The 16,672-nt window shown below is 45.3% G+C and overlaps 1 protein-coding gene across 1 annotated transcript in view; it reads right to left on the reverse strand.

Moving 5' to 3' along the window:
* The window catches only part of ROR1 (receptor tyrosine kinase like orphan receptor 1), a 144,169-nt gene extending 133,301 nt beyond the window's left edge, over nucleotides 1–10,868 (reverse strand). Inside the window, exon 1 of the mRNA XM_027891065.1 lies at nucleotides 10,766–10,868. Coding sequence (XP_027746866.1) covers nucleotides 10,766–10,868 — 103 coding nt within the window. The remainder of the gene's footprint in view (nucleotides 1–10,765) is intronic.
* Between the last annotated feature and the right edge of the window lie 5,804 nt (nucleotides 10,869–16,672).

Below are 16,672 nucleotides of genomic sequence, written 5' to 3' on the forward strand. Positions count from 1 at the left end.
TATCTCCTTGAACTGCACATGCAGTTACCAAATATGGGCTTCAGGAACAAATATTGTCTCAAACAGCAACAGGTTTCACTAAATACTGTAAACGTTTTCCTGACATACAAATGGACTTAAAATTGGGAATTTATTTAAAGTCCCACATTCAGTCTGAGAAATACTTCTCGTAGAAACAAATGGTATCTTTTCATTAGGATTTGACTGAATTCTATACAAAAGGCAGACGAGAGGCCTTTTAATTTCCCAGTATAGATTTTTTGAGGAAAAAAGAGGATGAGGTTGGTGGAGGGCACAAGAACATCTACAGAACAACAAGTGCAACCATTTGGCTGCTCATTTGAACCCTATTATGGTATGAGAGTCATGCAAATAATATTTTGTTTGGAGAAACCCAATCCCCTCTGAGCAGCTCCTTTTCCTGTATGCCCAGCACTGTTTTTCTCCATGGAAGAACAGCCACTTGCTCCCACGGCCAGTGCTGGAAGTGACACTTGTCTTTCATTCCTGGAAGCTGAGCCAGCCACACAGCACAGCAGGGATCAAAGCCAGCCCTCCTCCCACGGCACCTGGGGCAGGAAGCACAGGCAACACGAGACCCTGCCTGAAGACAAAATCCCAAGTATTCCAATTTCACACGTTCTGCAGCGGATATTTGGCATCTCTGGGATGTGAACTCCAGGCTGGCCCCATTTGCCAGTTTTCCCCAAACAAAAAAAAACCATCTCCGTGGTACCAACAGACATTTGAACCCCACCAAAGCTGAGGGGAAATACTCTGGAGCTGGAAGGTTTGGAAAGCACCACGTGCACTTTGAGTCCCAGCAAAGTCAAAGGGAAGAGCTGCACTTCCCTGCTCTTCAGGATAAGGTATTCCAGGACACTCTGCACTGTAAGGAGACTGTGCTACAGTTTGGAAGAAACAGCTTGGAACCCAGGAATGTTATAGAACAAATCCAAAGACAAAACAATGACCACGAGAAAAAGATATTTGTAAGGAGAAGATGCCATGAATCCATCCTGTTATTTCCCACAGGACACAACCTCCCATCACCAGCCCAGCAGAGCAGGGATTCCTTTACACAGGAAATATTTCAGCTGACTGAAAGCAACTGCCCATTGCATTTACTAAAAGATTCATTACTTGTATTTTCAAAGGACCCAAGCAGAAAACCTGCCAGGTTCTGCTACTCAGATTATTTTAATCAGCAGTAGTGAATGACTGAGCCCATAACCACTTGTAGGATCTTTAAGAGAACAAAGCAAGCAGATCAAAAATGAGTATTTCCTTCCTGCACCTCAGTCACTGTAATCCCCAACCATCTCTGGTGGCAGGAATTTACAGTAAGAGCAGAGTTAGAAATAGCAGGGTAATATCAAGCCTTAATACCTGATGAAATGAAAGCTAAATTAGCACAATAATCCTTCAAGAACATAAGTGCCTTCTCAAGGAGCCTGACACCAGATTATACAGGCAAGGGGAGAAAAAAGTGTATTAAATCAGCTTCAGTGGGATAATGCAACAAAAGCTGAAGAAAGTTGAGCCTCCTATCAGCACATATCTCTCCTTTGCAACATTTCAAATGATTTTACAGTTCTTCTGACAGATGTTACAGAGACACCTCTCACAAATTACACAGAACATATACACACCTAATCCCCTTCTTGCAACGCCGAGACAGAATTCTTGCCCTCAGGCCCTTTCAGTGATTACAATTAGTCCATGTGAAGTTACCCTTGATAATCTCAGCAGATAATAACTGGCAGGAGGAATAGGTTAACAGAACATCCGACAATTACAGGGTTTGGGGAGGGGATTTCTGTAGTGCTGACAAAAAAATAAACAACACCTAAGGTAGGAACCTCTGCAGAACCCTAAACTGGGGTATTCCCAAAGCGTTGCTGTCCCTGCTGTGACCCTGCTGGATGGTCTGGAACGCCTGAGGCAACAGCTTCACTCCTCTACTGACAGAGGAAGGACACCCAGTCAAGACTTTGGGGCTGCATTCAGTCAAAATCTTCCTGAAAAAGGGGACTGCTCTTGGATCTACTTTTGGATTTGTAAAGCTAGGTGGGACCATTATACCAGAGGTACTTCATGAGAAATATGTCAGAGACCAAAAAATTCACCCAGTGCTTCAGAGGCTTCAGAACAGCCCAGGATGACAGAACTGAACACGCTCAACAAATGACAACCGACTTTGATGTTTGGGTTCCCAGCAGTCCTTGGAGAGGTCCCATGTTCACAGAAGCCACTTCCACCCATGGCACTCACCATGAGATCCTGTTACCCACCCAGGGCTTATGGCAAGGAAAAGCAGTGAGTTTGCAGGTGGTCTCTGCTCCTTCACTGAACAAGTTCACTGAAAATTCACTGTACCTGCTGCCGACACTGAGCAGACCATTCCCTCCTTCCCCCAGTACCAGCTATCAACTTGTTAAATGTTCAAGATAGATCAAACAACTTGAATCATCAGGATCTACAGAACCAGTGAGACACACATGTGAGCAGTGATAAATGTGGCTCCCCACTGAAATCAGTTCAGGAGGGAATGGGCCAGTTGCTTAATGCCCACCCTAATCTGCCTCACCCTGAATAGCTCAATCAATAAACCAAATCAGTCTGACTTTGACATTCCCTGGAGATTTTCAGCCCAAAATGAGAAGGGTTGATCACAGAGCTCCTCATAGCAGGACCATATTTGCTGCTATGAAAAGTAAGAGAACACAGATTTTAAGAGAAAAGTCCATACAGAATGTTCAAGTTCTGCATATAAAACACTTCCAGTAGTAAAAGGTTCCACTTTTACTACTGTTAAGGGTTCACTACAGTGAACCCTTATGAGTCAGAAATACTCATTAGGATTTAAAAAAAAAATTGTGTAAAAAAAAAAATCCCAAACAGGGAATACAAGAACATAAATCACATCCTACAGACTCTCCAAGGAAAAATGGCAAAGCAGATATCATTTCTCCCTGTGTAATGGAAGAAAAGCAGGAGAACATCTTCTTTTAGTCCCTGATGAAATAGAATTTTGCTAATGACTAAAATTCCTCTATAGTGAGAGGATTCCTTTACAGATTCTTCCCTTCCCTGGGCCTCTTTTTGGAGAATTTGCATAGCAGGGAGGACTAAAAGCAGCAAAAACCCTTCAGCAGTTTTTAGCTGGGTATTCAAAGGCCTTCCTAAAGCCCTTGGTTCTAAAAATCTCCTTCTTACACATGTAAGATGCTACTGTTCTTAATGTCGTGAAGAACACACATTTTCAACACAGAGCAACAAATCACACACAGAAAAGGTAACAACAACATCCCACTCGTGGCCTGGCAGGGGAACAACTCAGAACTTGGGAGAAAGGAGTGGAGAGCTCCAGTGGTCCTCCACTGCTGCATCCACTAGAATGCAGCCTGTTAGCCCACAGCAGGTTTCAATTATTCATCTCTTAATCAACTTCAGACTCACTTATTTAAAAGGATACAATTTTAACAATAAATCTCAAGGACAGTGTTAATTAAAAGCTAAATCTTGCCCTGAGCTGGACTTCCAAGGTCTACGAGAATGTTCACAGCCCATTTATTTATTCCAGCATTGTGTCAGTTATTAAATTACAGTAAATTAAAAACACAGTGACAGAGCAATAGCTAAAATAAGTGAGGCTTGTTGCATCTCACTTACAAAGGTTGCCAGACTTGTGCTCTGACAGGCTGCCAAGAAAAGTGAATGTAAAAGTCAGGGGCCCTCAGTTCAAAAACGTCCCATCATGAGCGTGAAGCATTTCAGGCTCAGAGATGCCAGCAAGGATCCACCTACTGATCTTCCCTAGCCTCCTGAAAGCATTTAATGATATAAATCCATCTTCCTGACAATCAACTGGGAATTAAATGACCTCTTGTCATTTTAGGTGAAACACACTGAAAGCAGAGCTACACGTGGTGCTCTCTCCACTCAGCACGTTCTGGAGAAAAAGGGATGTCTCCATCATGCTGCAGATTTGCAGGGAATTCACAGAGAGATAACGTGCCTTAGAAAGGAAAATCAAAACACATGGAATGAATAATTAACACGTACGAAAAAACCCTAAAACGAAAATGCATAGAACGCTTGTTACTTATACAGCACATCAACTGCTTCAGAGTAAACAAAACAATTACGAAGACACCTCCTTTCATCTGCAGCCAAGTTCATTGTGGAGGAGAGATGTTCACTCATGATAACTGACCTACTACAGGAAAAACTGGGAGAGGCAAAATCTCTTGTGTAGGCTCCATAGTGCTCAGATAGACATGAACTCTGCAGAGGTATCACAGGTGCCAGTGATGTTCCCTGTTCAAGGAGCACGACCCCTCTCTTTGAAGAGACATGAGGTAACAGAAGCTCTGCAGAGAAAACTTCACTTGATCAAAAATGGACCTAGTCTTAGTTCTGACACTGATTTTAATTTATCATTTGGCCGAGTGTCTGTTTTCTCTTGGAGACTGCCCTGTTCACAATCACACTTATCTTGGAGGGCAGAATTACTGAAACCGACTTCAACAGGAAGAAAACAAACCCCATCTCCAAGTTACACATTGCACAAACGTGGACATAAACATGGTAAGAGCTCAAGGTCCTCATGAGTTTTGAAACTAAGGCCACCCAGACCCAAATCCCTCCTTCTCCAGCACATTTCTCCCACTGAGGCAGTTTCCCTGAAGGAGAAGCCATGGTGGGCTGTATTGCCCAGCCACACTGTGGACACTCAGACAGCTCATCACACTTCCACCATCCATCCTGAAAAGCTTGGCTCAACATCTTCAGGAGGGACTGGGCCACCTCCTTCAGAGGGGGACACAACAGCTGTCCTTGAAGAGGAATGTTCCCACCGTCAGTGTGGAAGTGCATATCCCTCCATAGACAATCTCAAATTCTGAGGGTAAGAAAAGCATATTCCCAGTCTCTGGAGGGAATGTGTGAGGAGGTTATAAAGATGCCAAACGTTTTTCCTTGCTTATCTCTGATCTTCCCATTTCCCATGGCCCGCTGCTGTGCTCCGACACAGAGCTCCACCACTGCAACCCTTCCCGGATCCCCAGATGTTCAGAGCTCTGCTGCAGACAGACAGACAGAGCAGCTGGGAACGGGACAGGAGGACACACAAGGGACACCCGTTGGAGGAAAGGAGCACAAGGTCACAGGAAGCCCTCGTGCAGTATCAGTTTCAACATGTGACCTGAGCAGATTGAAAAAAAGCTTTTAATAAAATGCAGACTTCCCCTGGAGCCTCCACTAACTTTTCTCAAAAACTCATCTAGTTATGAAACTTCCCCATTGAATGCTGGGATGGCAAAGCCTGAACATAAAGCTGGGCCCAAATATCTGTTAGTGAGTGAAAGCACAGCTTTGTAAGGCCAGATCGGGGCATCAGCAGAGCTTATAAAAACCATGCAACATCTGCACAAAGTTATCAGCACTTCTGCTCCAGCTTTCTGGGAGTGTGTCTTGCCTCTACATACAGGGTCTTGCCTTTTTTTTTTTTTTAATTCATTTTTTCTTTTTCTTTTTTTTAACTTTCCCTGACACCAAGGCCAGACAGATCTCCTTCGCCTTCAACATTCCCAAAACACCACGAATATGCCCAGGATCCCTGTCTGCAGTGTGACATCACAGGATCATAAAATATTCTGAGTTGGAAGGGGCTCATCAGGATCATCAGTCCAGCTCCTGGCCCTGCACAGACAACCCAACAAACGCCCCTGTCCCTGAGAGCATTGTCCGAACACCCCCTGAGCTCTGGCAGCCTTGGTGCTGTGACCACTGCCCTGGGGGGCCTGTTCAGTGTCCAACCACCCTCTGGGGGAAGAACCTTTTCTGAGATCCAACCTAAACGTCTCCAACTCAGCTCCATGCCATTCCCTCAAATCTAAACCTCTCCAGCTCAGCTCCAAGCTGTTCCCTCGAGTCCTGTCACTGGGCACAAGAGTGAAGAGACAAGAAGTCTCAGGAAGGCCCATCTGGGTTAAGCTGTGCCAGGAGCAGCAGCACCAAAGTGGCTCGTTGCACCCACAGGGTCACACTGCCCTGTCCCTGCTAACACCGGGGACACAGGACACTGCCTGCAGGAGACCCTGCTCTGCAGCACACTCTGACCACACAGGCACAGCCTCCACACAGCTCTCCAAAGGGCTTTGTTAGGGCAGGATCTCAAACACAATTAGTCTGTGAAACTCAAAAGAAGGAACAAGGCAGACTTGACCTGAGCTTTCTTCTGCCTCTGCCTTGGGCAGGAACTCCAGGTAATGACTTGTTGAAACACAGCAGAAAGAGCCCGGCTCTGTACACAGCCCTGCTGGAACACAGCCCTGCCCCCACAGCTCATTTGTACCTGTCAGCTCCTCCTCCGGGGCAGTGCCTGCCTCTCTGTCCCTGTTGGTGACCACTCCGCATTATTTTTTCAGCAATCCCATCTAATAATGATCCTCCAAGTCTGTGTCCATCCCACCAATACACACCACAGGATTCCCTTCACGAGCCACCAGCCATTTCCTTTCATGTAGTGCTGTGCAGATTTACTTGGAAACAGTGGCACTCCGATGTCTCCACTTCAGGAGGAGATCCTGGAAAGCAATCTTCCTCCCTACGGGATGCTGGCACGGAAGTGTGCTGAGGAGTCTGCCTTATTGCTTTCCCTCACTAAAGGGTTCCTTTCCCAAGCTACTTCTTTTTCCCAAGCTGCCTGACTTTGGCAGAGCATCGTTTTCAATATCACATCGCATTAGATTCCAAATATCTGCAAGTTCTTTTATTTTACATTATATTCCCAGGGAGACCTAAAAGAACTTTGCTATTGAATAATTGTAATATTTAAAGCTTTACTATTACATAACACACCAGTGGTATCTGTTTAAGCTGAAATTCTTCTATTTTCCCACCTCAGCAAAAACTCCATAGTCCTCCTGTGCATTGTCTTTTCAGCCCAATTAAATGACCTTAATCACGTTCAAGCCTCTCACATGCCACACTCCTGGCAGGGACAGCAGCAACTTTGCTTGTAAACACACAGAAAAAATTGTAACCTCTTCTGCAGCACCTGATCAAATGCAATTTTACATCAGTTGTAAAATTTCAGGTATTTTACATCATTCCTTTCATCATAAAGTGTGTAAAACTGCAATCACCAAACCTACAGAAGCAGCCTTCAGCTAACACCAGGATTTTGTTGTTCTTTCCAAAGAATCACAGACAACTGCTCTCATGTTCATTTCACTATTGTTCCGTTCAAAAATGTGCAGATTCCTTGACTTTCAACACCTCCACAATTAGAATGAAAAAGAAACCAGGATGGAAGAAGCCCTACAAAGCCACTTAACTATTCAATTCTTTGGAGCTGCCCCAGCCCCAAATTAATTTCTTTAAGCTCACCTTTGGGGAGTTGGTTTGAAGACACAACCCCCACTTTGCTGATTTTTAAGAGCAGAAACTTGGATCAAAACCAGCATCTTAACATCAAAATAACTTCATCTGATATTCATTGAAGTGTTCCAAGGCGTAGGAGTCACTGTCAAAACTCAGGCTGGGTTATCCCTGTCACACCTCCACCTCCACAAGGCTGGGTGTGAGACTCTCCAGCTGTGCCAAGGCTGCCCAGATTCCTCTGGCTCCTGGAACAATTTCCCCTGCGAAGCACCAGCACAGATTACCTGGATACCCACAGCAAGGTGAGAACATCACTCTGACACAGCAGATAAACCTCAGGGCTTTGCAGCAGAAAAGAACTCCAGCTCAAGGCTCTGCCAGAGTCCTAAAAATTGTTCCTTAGGATACAGCATTTCAAAACACGCACAACTGTGAACATCAAATTCGCAATTGAGGATGACCGAGGGCGTTTTTTACAGGGCTTGGGGAAGAAAAGGTTTACACTTTTTCTTTTGTGTGAGTTAACTTTCTACATATTTCTGGCTTGCAAGACAATCACTGTGTGCAAAGCAGCTGCATTTAGTTAGAGACGTTTTAAAAGAGTTTTCAACTCAGAGGTGCTCTTTTCAGTCGCAGAAGACATCTGCATTTCTACATCTGTTTCCAAAGAGTGGGATCCAGTGTCACACCTCAGGGAAACTCTTTTTTCCCCTCCTCTCTTTGCCTACTTAAATCCAAACACACAAGCTTTAAAACACTCCCCTGCCCAGGTCTCATTTGCGGTGCTTTAAATCCCTGTGAGTACATAATTAACACAGCAGTTGCAGTAGATGTTAATTACAGAAACAAAGAAATGGTGTCCTGAAGATAATTTGCTGATACTTCAAGCCACTTTTGTCAAAAAATACCGGACTACAGCTCAAACAGTGACATCTACTCTCATCCTCTAAGAGGCTTAAGGCAACAAAAGCATTTTGTTTGTTTGTAAACTCGTTCCTGGATTGTGGCTGAACCAGCAGGCTGTGACCCACGGATGAAACAATCAACCACAGGCACTAATCAAGAGCTGGGGAACTTTATCTCACAAGTTTCAACCAAATCAGCAGTACCTGCAATCTAAAACATGATCTAGAGATCTGTGGGTTTACTACACGCTTTTAAAAGGCTTTTATACTATTAATGATTCTTCCACTGTGACTCCTCACAAAGTTACATGATCTGGAATAACAATAATAATAAAGCTGAACTGGGAATATCCAGAGTCACATACTGCCAAAAACATCCAAGTGGAGAGTTCCTGTTGCTTATATTGACATTACCTTTGTGCTTTAACTCAGAACACTTGGGCCAGCCCACGAGCACCTTGGGAAGAGCATGAAAGACAGGGGGAACGGACAAGGTTAAATGTGCTTTTTCGGTTGTTTTGCTCATGAACAAAAAGGGAGCAGCAGCAGACAGTGGTCCACATTCTGTTTTTAAAAATATCAGCCTTAAAAGGGCAGAGACTGAAGGATTTTGTATGTCTGGAGCAAAATCTGTTTACTCAACCATTCCACTTACCTTTAAGAAATTTGTAAAACATTTTATAATAGCTTTCTCTTTGTTTGTTTTTTTTTTTTAATTAGTGTTAGATGTTCAGCTTCCCTTATTCTTCCACAAAACCCAGACCTTAAACAAGTGTGGGGGAAAACACAGTGTGTGGTTGTAACATGTGATAGATGTCTATCTATAAAAAAATAAATAAATCACTTGATCTGCCCATGAATCAACACTGTTAAGCATTTGCCAAAGATATTACTTAAAATACAGGATATACTTCAGGGTGGAAAGTAACTGTACATAGTCACAGATCACAGTCCAGGCTGGAAGGGAACTGGAAAGATCACCTTGTCCAACCTCACATGGGAAAGGGAGTCCAGATGAGATTATCCAGTCTCACTTTGGAAATCTTTCTTACATTGAGCTGAAACCCCTCTTGGTGTAACTTGTACTATAATGACTATATGAAGTCACACAGAAAGATGAATTCATACAATGAAAGATGTTTCTCAGAGGAATTTACAGTAAATAAGAAATGGCCAGTTTTGGACCCAATAAGATCTGTTGCTTTATGCTCATAGGGTTTCTTTCCCGTTTAGACTCTCAGAAACCCACAAATATTCATGTTATGACCCTAAGATTTTGAAATTATCTGAAAAACAGGGAAAAGAGGGTGCCTTTTTTTTCCCCTTTAAAAATTACAAGTATTTGTTAAGCACACACAGCATTCCCTGGGGACGCTAGAAAACAACTTCTGAAAATTTTCCCATTGAGATGCCATGAAGAATTCCTACGCTAAGCCAGAACTCATCCAGCCACTCAGTCTGCAGCAGGAGACTGGGATATCGGGAAGTCATTCAAACAGATCCACCCCTTAACACACAGTCCCAGGCAACGGCATCATTAGGGACACCCTGAAACACCGAAATTCAGGCACAGGGATATGACAAGGGTTGTATCCGTCAGCTCTGATCAACTTTCAAAGGCAGTTATCCCACAATATCTGCAGCTTGGTTTAAAGCTGGGCTTTTTCAGTTCTGAACTGAAACTCAATCAGCTTTATCTCTTTAGCATTCACTTTTTCGCCTTCTAAAACACTAAAAACAGCCATATTATCACCCAGGACTTCTCAGAAGTGGCTCGTGATTTAAGTGCCCACCGTAAAACACTTTTAAGCAGCCAGAGTTCACGAACATCCAACTCTTACTGAAATTCTCATGCAGGCGTCCAAAAACACTGCTCACTTTTTACTGACTTGGCCCCGAGGACGCAGTCCTTGCCCAATTCCAGCTATCCCAATTCCAAGGTCCCTTTATGCATGTGCTACGCTACCCTTTACACGTAAATCACTGGCAAAGAAAAGGGCTGAAACCAGAACCTCGATAAAACAGGGGGACCGCGGGATAAATATCAGTCGTTAAAACCAAACCGAAGAAGCTTTCGGTAAAAATGAATAAATAAATAGATAGATAAATAAACAAATACACATTTTGGAGGGATACAAGGGGAGCGAGATGGCAAAACATCCCCGTCCGAGCTGGCTCTAAAGCACAAGTCACAAGTGGGGTAACACATCTCGGGCACCATCAATCACGGACCGCAAAGCGGGACCGCCTGGGAACAGTTACGCCGGGAATAGTAACCGGCCCGAACACTTGGAAAAAGCTTTTTTACGAAGCAATTAAATCCAGACCGAGTATAAAACCCCGAGTTCGTTAACGGGAGGCGGAGGGGCTGCCGGGCTGTGCTGCCCTCGCCCCTCAGCACCGCGGGCTGGGCGCCGCTCGGCACATCCCGCCCCGGGACCCGCGGGGTCCTCGCCGTGTCCCCTTACCTTGCGTGGCGTCCCCGGGCTCGGCGCGGCTGCCCGCTCGCAGCAGCAGGAGCAGCGGGAGCAGCAGCGGGAGGCTCCGGTCCGCGCCGCCCGGCTGCTGCATTCCTGAGCCGGCGCTGCTCCCGCATCCACCGCGGGGCCGCCGCTCCTCCGTCCCGCGCTGTGCCGGCGGGCGGGGAAGGGAGCGCGGGCGGGGAAGGGAGCGCGGAGCCGCCACCTCCGCCTCCCTCAGCCCCTTCCCGCTGTCACCGCCCGCCCGCCCCGCGCTGCCCGGGCCCGCAGCGCCCCCTCCTGGTCCGCCCCGCGTAGCAGCCGCGGCCGCCATTTTGTCCCCCCTCAGAGCGGCCGGGCCGGCCCGCCCTCGGAGCCGAGTTTGGGCGGCGGCTCTTGGGGATATCATCCCTTCCCAAGGGGCTGCTCCTCAGATAGTAACTGCAGTCCGCGGGATTGTTGCACTTGCCGGGGAAACACTTTTCACAGAATTACGGAATGTGTTGGAAAAGCCCTCCAGGATCGAGTCCAGCCTTGATCCCCACCGTGTCACCCAGCCCAGAGCACTGAGTGCCACATCCGGTCGTTCCTTGGACACCTCCAGGGATGGGGATGCCACCTCCCGGGGCAGCCCCAGGGGTACTTAACGACCCTTTCCATGAAGAAATTCCTCCTTGTGGCCATCAAATCCAAACTTTTCCAGGCAGTTTTGCTCCATCCCTGGAAGGAGAATCACTCACTGCCCGTATACAGTCATGGCTATGGGGAAGGCAGATGATCAGTCTTACATGATTTAAGTTTATCCCACTGACATCCATGGACATGTTCTACTTTTTAGAGTCTTTCCACTGAAACAGGCAAAGAAACTGAGAGCCAGCAGTGTGGAAAAATTATTTCTCCACTGTTCTTCATACATGAGTTAATAGTTAAAAGCTTCTAATTTTCCTCTCACAACATTTCAGATTTACTGGATATCTACTATTTTTCCAGTCAGTCAGAAACTCTTAAGTCTTGGGATACCTTCCACTATCCCAGGTTGCTCCAAGCCCCGTCCAACCTGGCCTTGGACACCTCCAGGGATGGGGCAGCCACAGCTTCTCTGGGCAACCTGTGCCAGGGCCTCCCCACCCTCAGAGCCAAGAATTTCTTCCCACTATCCCATCTAACCCTGCCCTCTGGCAGTGGGAAGCCATTCCCCCTCATCCTGTCCCTCCAGGCCCTTGTCCCAGGTCCCTCCCCAGCTCTCTTGGAGCCCCTTTAGGCATTGGAAGGGGCTCTAAGGTCTCCCTGGAGCTTTCTCCTCTCCAGGTGAACACCCCCAGCTCTCCCAGCCTGGCTCCAGAGCAGTGGTGGGATTTCATCCATCACTGAGTGATTTCATTAAGTGAAATCAATATTGAATAGACTGATTTCTCCTAACCCTTCCTGAAAAGGAGACAGGACACTGCCAAAGCTCTTTGAAGCTCCAGGAGTGATAACTACTTTCTATTCAGGAGAATGATCACATTCCTGGGATGTTTAGATTAGGTTTAAGATTTCAAAAGTCAGCAACTGTTTAATAAAAAGCTCATAAGCAGAGTGGAAACAAGGACAAGATTAAAGGAATTTCCTTCTCACTTCCTCCTAGATTGGATCCCTTAGGCTTGTCTTGTGCCATATGAATCTTGTATTTCTTGTCAGACACTAGTTTCAAGAGGAGGAAGAAACCCAGATAAGCATCTAGCTGCATCTTGGGGAAGGAGATTGAGGTCTGGAACTACCTTCTCCTCACACATATACACATGCACATATTCCTCCTTACACTAGGAGGACAAGGACAAGAGACTATCCACTTCCTAATGAAAGCTCAGTAATACAGAGCCATGAATTAAATGGAAGAGGCAAGCCAAGCTGGATACTGTTCTAGCATCTGATGTGACACATGGAAGGGACTGTCAGCTGCTGGTGCCTGTGTTTGTGCCAATTTAGGTCCTTGAACCACTACCCCCAGGAGAGGTGAGCAAGGCAGGCCTGGGTCCAGCCAAGAGTCGGGATCATCAGGCAATGTCTGACATCCCACTGAGAAGTGAGCTACAGGTCAGGGTCCACTCCTCAGGATCCATTCCAGCAGGTCTGCAGGGATAAGACGGGTCTGAGGTCAAGCAGGGAAGTCCATCCACCCCTCAGTGTCCAGTCCAGCAGGGTCCATAGCCAGGAACAGGGATGAGGGAGACTCAGACTCCCCCTCCCAGGCAGGAGCTAAGGGGGGTTAGGGCTGAGCTCAGAGAGCCCCTGGGCAAGGGTTGGGGGGAGGCCCCAGCTGAGGGTGGTCAGTCATTAAGAGCAATGAGCGCCCTCAGGGTCCTGACGCTTATCATGTAGACAGGGAATACCGGAGCTGCTGCCAGTGGGAAGGTCAGGCCGTGCAGCTGGGGTTGGATTGCTGCAGCACCAGCCCAGGCTTGCCTGCCCTGACCCTCTGAAGTGACATTTCACATTACTTCTGACTGATCTAACAGCAAGAAAAAATCTCTTTTGTTTCCTGTATGTTCACCCAGGCAAGGCCATTCAACTAAACCTGTGATGAGAGAAAATAGGAGCGATGTTCCTGCAGATGAGCCAGCTGGGTCAGTTCCCCACAGCTGCTGGAGTGCTGGATCCAGCAAAGGCAAGTGGGACCCTTCTCCAGGGCCTTCAGTTATCCTTTTGGCAGCAACCTGCTGTTACACTTCTTCAGCTGCAACACAAAAGTGTTTCCTTCACCTCTCTGTTTGTTGTGCAATGAAGTGAAATGTCCATGAGATCCAGATTCCTCTGAGTTGGGCACTCCTGGCCTAAAGATACCAAAAAACTCTATGGCAGATGGAGAAACGAAAAGCAGATTCTCCAAGTTTTCATTTAGCTACATGCAGTGTGAGAGGATAAATCATTTATAATTAAAAAACAAACCACTTATTTTTAGCTGAAAATCTACCAAAGTGCATGCAATTAGCAAATCTAAATCACTTCCTGGCTCAGACTGTTCAGCACAGCACAGCAAAGAAAGTTAAACCAGACGTTTGGGAGCTCATGGTACATCTGCTCTCAATCTGCAGCCTTTGGAAATCAATACAAATATTCTCCCTGCTTTAACATGCTGCAGTCTGTCAGCCCACAGTGGAAGGGCTAAAAATATATTGAACAAAGGAACAGAGTGGACACAGCCTGAACACCAAAAAATTGATAGCACAGAGTATCCATAGTGATGGCAAAGCGTAGCCAAGGTAAGGACAAGCACTGGCTTGGGAGGACAAATTAGGGTTTCTCCTACATGGATCTGGAGATGGAGTGCACAGATAAAGCTCTGGAAGGTGACTCTGGGGAGAAGAATCAACCATTTGGTCCATGGCCACATATTTTAAAACAACGAAAGGCCTGTAGTCAATATCTTTGTGGAATTAGTTCCCGCAGGGAAAATGTATTACACAGAAAACTTTTTTTTTTTTTTTTTTTTTTTTTTTTAAATGAAAAGATAGCAAAGAAGCTGTCTGGGAATGATTTGTAAGTACAATAAACCTCACAAGAGGATGATAACCAAAGTATTGTAAGAGAATCGTGTCAGAAGTACAGCAAAATGAAAGAGAAACATTTCACGTTTGTAGTTACTGACAATGTATGTTCTTAAATATCATGTCACATTATAAAAGAATCCTTGTTTTCCTTTCCATCTTTCACTAATATTCCTATTAATCTATTCCAGATTTCTTGATTCCAGCATTTGAAGCTGTATCAGTCATCCTTCACCCACTTGAAATTCAACTGGAATTACACCAGCGTGTTCAGGGTTCCACAGTGGAACCTGGGGGTGTGGTTTGAACTTCCCATGGATTACTAGAATCTGTGCATCCATGAAAACACCACGTGTAAAGCTGATTTCACTGTAGATATTTCAATTACAAGATGGAGAACAATTGCTGTTACTTTTAAAAGATGGAAGATTTAGACATATCTTACACCCAGTTCTTTGGAAAAGGGATTCTGTTTAACTTAGGTGAAGACTTATCCACTTGATGTGTCTTTCGTTTCGTAGTGGAATTTGAGGAGCAAGTGCAATACAAATAATAACATGTTTCTTTGAAAAGAACAGGAGATGTGAGCATAAATCTGAATTTCCTAAAAGAAATTAGCCCTGGCATAGGAACAGGCACGTACAAGACAGACATACCTTGTGCTGTGTGATAGATGTCCTGTAAAAGTCAGTTTAAGAAATACAGATATTGGCCAAGGTGCATGTGAAAAATTTTACTTTACACTATCCTGTAACAAAAAAAAGGATCATTTTTCCTTTGTTCACAGGTCCATGAAAAGTGGTTGATAAACATCACGACAGGACACTATTAACAATTAAGGCTGGTTTCAGTGTTTGTGTTTGCAGCAGGACTAAGAAAAGACACCAAAGACAGGGAGATAATGGATGGTGCTCCATGGGATTGTTTAGTTGAGTTAAATCCAGTGCTGGTCTGTGGCTTTCCCTGCTGGAATCAGGCAGGGCAGGTCATCGTGGAGTGGTCCAAGGTATGTCCATAGGTAGTGGGATACACATCCCCTTCCAGGGGCTACAGGTTAGACCAGTGCATTTGCAACAGCTCTGTCCCCTTCCCAGGCTGCATTTTTCCTTTGCCTTAAGAGGAAAGCAAAGGATCAGGGAGCCTTGGGGAACATGGCAGAGAGCACTGCTGGGGCAGGAATGACACAGGGAGCATCAGGACGTGCAGGTCAGCCTTGTTCAGATCATCTACTTCAGTCTGTGGTCTGGGAGTACTTTGAAAATTGGCAGGAGAGTATGGAAAATATAAAAGGAAAAGCCTTGAAACAGACCACAATTCTTTCATATGTGTGTTACACTGGAATTATTTATATGTATGTATATACACCAGGAGGACTCTGTTCTTTACATCCTTAAATTACAGACCTTCATAATATGTAATGTCACCCTTCTGGAAAAATGAGGGTGATAGAATGGGACACAAACACCAGCAACTACTTAATAACATATGCAAATATTGGCACGCTTGTTGTGCCTTATTTTTGTTGTTATTATTATTACTTTATTTTTGGAACTGTGTGTTGGCACTCCGGCATTGCCTTACATTTGAGCTCCATTGTGCACTTTGAAGGCCTTAATTTAACCAGCAGACACGGTGCAGTCAGAGGGAGAAATGTGTAAGTCACACAGTGTGGGTATTTACACTTCACATGCTGAGCTTTGTAGTCATCCTTTGGGAGGAAAGAGTTACAGTTATTTTATCTCTGTCTTTCTCATTAGCTCCAGAAGGAAGTCTTGGAAAGAAGGCAATGGATTTATGGCTCACTTCAGGTTGGTTGTCCTTTTCACAGAACATCTCAGGTAATTTCAGGTGAAACTCCTCCCTAATTTCAAAGTTCCTCACACAGAGTTTGTTTGCTTTTCCCAAAAGGAATCAATTAACCCAATCCTCAAAAATCCCGACTGAGGGAGGAGACTATTGAGGCAACAGTTTGGAAAACTGAACAATATTCCCCTCAATAATCCATGATCACACCACCTGCAGGTAGCCCTGGTCCAAGTGGGAGTAAATAGTTCTGCAGGGAAGGCACTGTCAGGATGAACAAGGGAGATTTCACCACCCTCCTAAACGTTCCCATCTTTGTGGCCAGGCAGTGAAGCAGTAAAATCCTTCAGCCATTAGAGGAAGGAGAACATCAAAAGTTTTGCAGGAGAAAAACAGATCCAGGCTTGGTGGGATTTCATTGAGGATTTGGTGTTTTAAACAGCTTTTTATTCCAACAACATTTCAAGTCACCCTAAGACTCTCAGTTAAGACAAACTGAACTGGAGATCCATGGTGGAATTTGCATGGAAGTTTGTGGGGTTTGGGTATCAGGTTTATAGCCTGATGTTGTACTATCTCCCATCTC

Source organism: Empidonax traillii, unplaced genomic scaffold, assembly GCF_003031625.1.
Source record: "Empidonax traillii isolate 1590-97213 ecotype Southwest subspecies unplaced genomic scaffold, ASM303162v1 scaffold309:size1915965, whole genome shotgun sequence".
In the NCBI taxonomy this organism is placed as follows: Eukaryota; Metazoa; Chordata; class Aves; order Passeriformes; family Tyrannidae; genus Empidonax; species Empidonax traillii.